General features: G+C 43.3%; 1 protein-coding gene across 2 annotated transcripts in view; it reads right to left on the reverse strand.

Moving 5' to 3' along the window:
- Nucleotides 1-2,481: 2,481 nt before the first annotated feature.
- alkbh3 (alkB homolog 3, alpha-ketoglutarate dependent dioxygenase) overlaps nucleotides 2,482-5,500 on the reverse strand; it is a 16,155-nt gene continuing 13,136 nt past the window's right edge. For both annotated transcript variants that reach the window (XM_063197606.1, XM_063197607.1), the window contains exon 10: nucleotides 2,482-3,274. In XM_063197606.1, the coding sequence (XP_063053676.1) occupies nucleotides 3,197-3,274 (78 nt within the window). In that variant the 3' untranslated portion in view covers nucleotides 2,482-3,196. The remainder of the gene's footprint in view (nucleotides 3,275-5,500) is intronic.

Raw genomic sequence — 5,500 nt, forward strand, 5'->3', positions numbered from 1 at the left:
TCAATGTCCCCTCGGGCCTTGCAACAGATATCGCTTGAGAGAGAAGCTATTAATATCCCAGTTATGGCGGGAAGGAGAGTAAACACAAGCCAGGCCAGTATGTTTTTACCCCCTTGTAGGCTATTTACATTCGACGCATGCGCGTGGGGGCGTATGCAGACTTGTGGTGGTTGTTTTCGTGACAATAAATTATGACTGGCTGAGCATTTGACATGTCCCAAGACTTTGTGCAATATGTTTCTGTCTGAATAAAAACCTTGCAGTGTTAATTCAACATTTGGAGAGCAGTTAAATGTTGTTTGTAATGGTGTTAAATTTGACTCCACAAGAGTAATACCGCAAGATTTACTGTGTAGAAGGTATGTTGGCAAGAAGACACCTTGGGCTCCTTTTCACGTATCCAAACTCATGCATGCTTCCCAGACCTTTAGAAAGTCTCCCTTCTTATGGGTCTCTTATGGGTAGGCTTCCCATCTAGTTGCTATGCATGCTGTACCAGATAATAGGTGGGCTATTCCTGACCTTCTAGGTCCTCTCAGACGGCCTCTGATTCCCAACATGAGGAGGCTGATGGGAAGACCCATTGACTCCACATGGACGACTACATGACTCAGTATTAAGTTTGAAGTATTAAGTTTGTCTGAAACAAAAGAAAACCTTACGACTTGATTTAACAGCTAGACATAATGAATGTTACACATCTATTTGAAGACAGTAGTTTGAAGAAGCAGCCATGTCGCACTAAACTTCAATTAAAGAAAAAGGGGGCCACTTGGTTCAAATGGAGATAAGAGAGGGATTTTAGAAATAAGAAACACAACACTGAATACAAGAACAGTAAAAACTGCAATGTTTACACGCAAGAAGTTTGAACGTGAAAAATACCCAATAGTGGTGTTGTACCAGTAGTGGCCAGACATAGTGGGGTGTGGCTTCCTAGTCGAGGTTGTTTACATGACTAATAAATTATGACTGACCGAAGATTTTTAACCTGTCAAACAACACTTGCTGAAGCCTTCAGTAAGTTTCTCTAGGCCTGCAGTTATTGATATGTTGACAACAAGAGGACACCTTATCCTCTAATCCAGTGCGGGCACCCCCTGGGGGTGCGCCAGAGATGTCAAGGGATGCGCAAAATATTGTTTGTGTTGAGATTGTGACCAAAATGTTGCTACAGCAAACATTATAATTAGGCCAAATTAAAACATGTTTTGGACCTAATGTAAAGTTCATTAAATTATTGATTAATGTCTAAAGCAAGAATCATTGTTATTATTGACTTAAATCTTTTTTTTTGTGTGTATACACGGGTGGACGTTTGGTTTGGGGGTGCGCGGCTTGTCTTGGGCACAGGTTAGGGGGTGCTTCAAGAAAAAAGGTTAAGAAGCACTGCTCTAATCTCACATATCCAGCTTAGTGCTTCCCAGACCCTCTAGAACAGTGTTTTTCAACCACTGTACCGGGGAACACTGGTGCTGTGAGAAATCATCTGGTATGCCGGGGAAAATGATAGAATGACTGTACATTGTTAATATAGGCAATAGGGTTTTACTTTCAGTTAACATTTACAATTGTTGGTAAAATTGTTAACATTTACAATTGTTGGTGTGCCTTGGCATTCTGTCCTCGAAAAAGGGGTGCCTGCTCTAGAAAGTCTCCCTTCTTACAGCTTGTCCCATCTAGTTGCCATGCATGCTGTACCAGATAATAGGTGGGCTATTCCTGACCTTCTAGGTCCTCTCAGAGGCCCTCTGATTCCTGACATGAGGATGCTGATGGGAAGACCCATTGAGAAGTACAGTATACAGTACATGTGTGATGGAAAGACCCATGTCTCAATGCTCTCCTTGGCTCCACATGGACGACTGCATGACTCAGTATTACGTTTAAACTTTGAAGACAGTAGTTTTAAGAGGCAGCCATGATGTATTAAACTTCAATTAAAAAAGGGTTACTCAGGCCATAGTGATAAGGAGATACGACGACAGTAACTAGATTAGAATGTCATGGGTCAGGGGGGAGGGGGGACAACAACACAACTCTCACAACAAGGACATTCAATTAATAAGAAATGCATTCCTTACTTTTAGATGTGACCTAGCAAATGATGTGGTGGTGACTTAAGACATAGTGAAGGCCTGCTTTCCTTCTGAAAACATTACAATCTTTATTATCTAAAACGAGCTACAACAATCATTCACATGTAAGAAATATGAGATGTTATGTAAGAACGACAGATTTTGTTCCCTATGTAAGAAAGATTTACTTTGTATACTTTAATAATGGCCAAATGATTCAAGTCCAAGACACAAAATAACACAACCAAATAAGTCACTACCATGGCAACAGGCCCAATAATGTAATTTATACAGCTGGGAAAGATTCGTGCTGCTCTGGAGAGACAGAGCAGAGAGCAGTAACAATGGAAAAGTCCTTAGATCTACTCCTACAGACCCATAAAATGAAATAAATGCCCAGAAATTTCACAGATAAAGTTGCACTTTATTTTTTACAGCCGAATTTTAACATCACAATAGGATCCCTGTGGGATAACAGAACTCAGGTAAATGAACCACTTAGCAGTACTCTCGGATTTTACGACCAGTGGTCTCTCAAAACACTCACAAAGATTCAGAGTTTGTTTTACAGAAACATCATTAAGGAGAAATTATCTGCACATAAACACCAACCCATACAGAATAACAATGCCAATATGGCTTAATTCAAAACTATTTCATCCATGAAAAAACAACTACAACAATATAACCAACCGAACATGTCCGGAGCCCTAAGGTAAACAAAGGCTGCATATCTCTCAAGTGGTGGGCCACTTATGATGGTGACGCAGATAGATTGTTGATAACCAGCGGGGCAGATGTAAGTGCTTTCATACACACACACAAACGCACACAACCAGTAAAGCGCCCTATCCTATACCCTCACTTCCCAAGAGCCTACTGCCCTAAAGCCCCAGCCCTCCTGCTTGCCGGTAAGTGACGCATGTCTACTCACAAGCCCATGCGGTAAGTGCCTGAGGCCCCCCAACTTCAAATTTGGCCACTGCACGTACTGGTGAAGTGGTAACACACCTCAGCAAACACAACTTCATACAACTTCACAATGCAGCTTCTGTGACCGCCATGTGTTTTTCATCACTCATAATGTATTCTCTGGTTTTCCCCTCCTTCTGGCACTTTCATAGTTCGGGGAAGATGGTGCGGAACGTGAGGTTTATTCGGGGGCCCCTGTCGTGGTATTCTTTGGCCACTTGATGCTGGGAAAGAAACAGAGAAACACACGAAAATGAAAATCACAGACATGATGTTCGAGAAGATCATCAAGGTACTGTAGCTGTGCACTTGGCAAGCGTTCTTTTTTGGAACAGAGATTCTGCACTTCCTCAAAAGTCCAAACCTTCGCATACTTATGACCTGATTTTCTCATACTACTACTGACTTTAGTGAGTCTGCACACTCTTGCTATGGTTGGGTGGATCTTCCAGGAGTCTAATTTTAAGTGTACACTTTCTCTGTGATACATTTTGAGGAAAGACATCTGTGCATTTAGACTAAAATTTGTCAGACATCAGACACCTTCCTGAGATCAAAGACCCACTGAGAGAAAACCTCATTTGTAACCTTCTGACTGGGATACGACTTTGCAGTCCTCAGACTTATTACATTACGTAACACTCAACTGACACTTTCATGCCAAAGGAGTTACAGTTGTTCTCTGTACTCTCTGGACTGGAGCAACGTGGGGCCAGGTGCCTTGCTAAAGGGCAGAGATGATACGGGATTCAAATCTACAACCATCTGAATCAAAGACAGACTCCCTAAACATTAGATCATGGTTGGCCCAGAATCATCCCATCCTTTACTCGTTCGGCTTCAAGAGTCTGAGATATCATGCCATGTTTGGGTTTGTTTTCTAAGAGTCAAGTTTGCAGGTTTGCTTCGGTCTGTGAAAATTTCCAGGACAGCTTATCAGTAGCACACATCAGGTCAGGATCAATGGGTGTTTCAGGCCAACAACTGTTAAAAGAAAATCACCCAATGCAGGGCAAATGATGGCCGTGGGTTTTTTTGCCTGTCTCCTGGCAGTCCTACTAGACAGTCCTAGTGGAGCAAAGGTGCTTCTTTTTCTTCGCCGTCTTCTCTACGGCTCACAGAGATGCTTGATCACGCTGGCCTAGCATGAGAGACGTCTCACTGGTGGTGAGAGCCAAGGGACAATTTCACTCCCAAATTTGTTCACAGGATGTCATCACAATATCAAACCAAATGGCAACAGACTTTTCGAGCCCAAAGTTGAGCCAGCTTATTACACAACTATCTCTCTCTCCTTCTCTCTCTCTCTCTCTCTCTCTCTCTCTCTCTCTGGGTGCATGGAAGATAAACATTTAGTGCACTCCTGAAGCTCATGTTGAGGCTGTGGCAGTGGGGGCTTATTTCGTCGCGGGTGGTGTGAGTTACGGCCAAGCTAACACAATCCGCAGAAGAGTGAGAGCTGAGCCCACCAAGGGTGCACGCTGCGTTGAGACATTCAGATGACCCCATAAACCCCCCCTTTGACCTTTACTACTACACCCGGGCCTTTCTCTCTCCAACAACCTCCATGAGTTTCTAGGCCAAAAAACAACCCATCCATGGTAACGGGCCCCTTTTCTCACCTTAAATGATAATGACCTTCAGGTGGTCGTGAAAGTCAGGGGAGAACTCCACCGTCTGACCTTCCCACACTTTGTCTAAGGAGGGCTGATGTGCCACTTCGTATAAAGTGGGCCGGCTCAGACCTTTTTAAAATGCCTGCTGTCAAGCGCTGGCATTCAGGCCTCATTACTAGAGAGCGAAACACACAGCACAGCAACGCGTGAGCACAAAGAGCCGTGATGGCCATCATAGACTTCTGTATACACACTGTACCTGCCTCTTATGATAAGAACCCTCACTCTCTCACCTACTGCCTTACCAACAGCTGAACTTCATATCAACACGATTCAATTTCAGTAACTCACTCACTAACTTACCCACTAGCCATCTAACCTACATTGGCATACACTGTGAGCTTCATGTCATGTAGTATTCAGTCATATCACAACATGTCGCATTTCCGAAGGTTATTGTAAACGAGAACAGAACTGTTAGAAGCTAACAGAAATTAGGGAATGACTGTTAATGCTGACATTCATGTGAAGCTGGCTAAAACTCTTGCCCATCCTTATAACTTTAGTCAAGTCGTACGTTGTTGACCTCGTTTCATATTTGTTGTCTCGTAACCATTTCCTATGTACTGTACGGTGCAGAACGTTTCCACAAGGACGAACAACACTGGCCTCCATCTATACTAGAGCTCCTCTGCCACCGCTTACAGAAGGACACACATGGGAACATTCTCCTCTTCAGTCCTGTCATCCTCCATAACAGCAAGCAGACTAAACGGAAACAGGTTTTTTTCCCCCTTACAAAGACTACTCTCACACCTACGCTGTCTTTTCTCC

Source organism: Engraulis encrasicolus, chromosome 4 (genome assembly GCF_034702125.1).
Source record: "Engraulis encrasicolus isolate BLACKSEA-1 chromosome 4, IST_EnEncr_1.0, whole genome shotgun sequence".
NCBI lineage: Eukaryota > Metazoa > Chordata > Actinopteri > Clupeiformes > Engraulidae > Engraulis > Engraulis encrasicolus.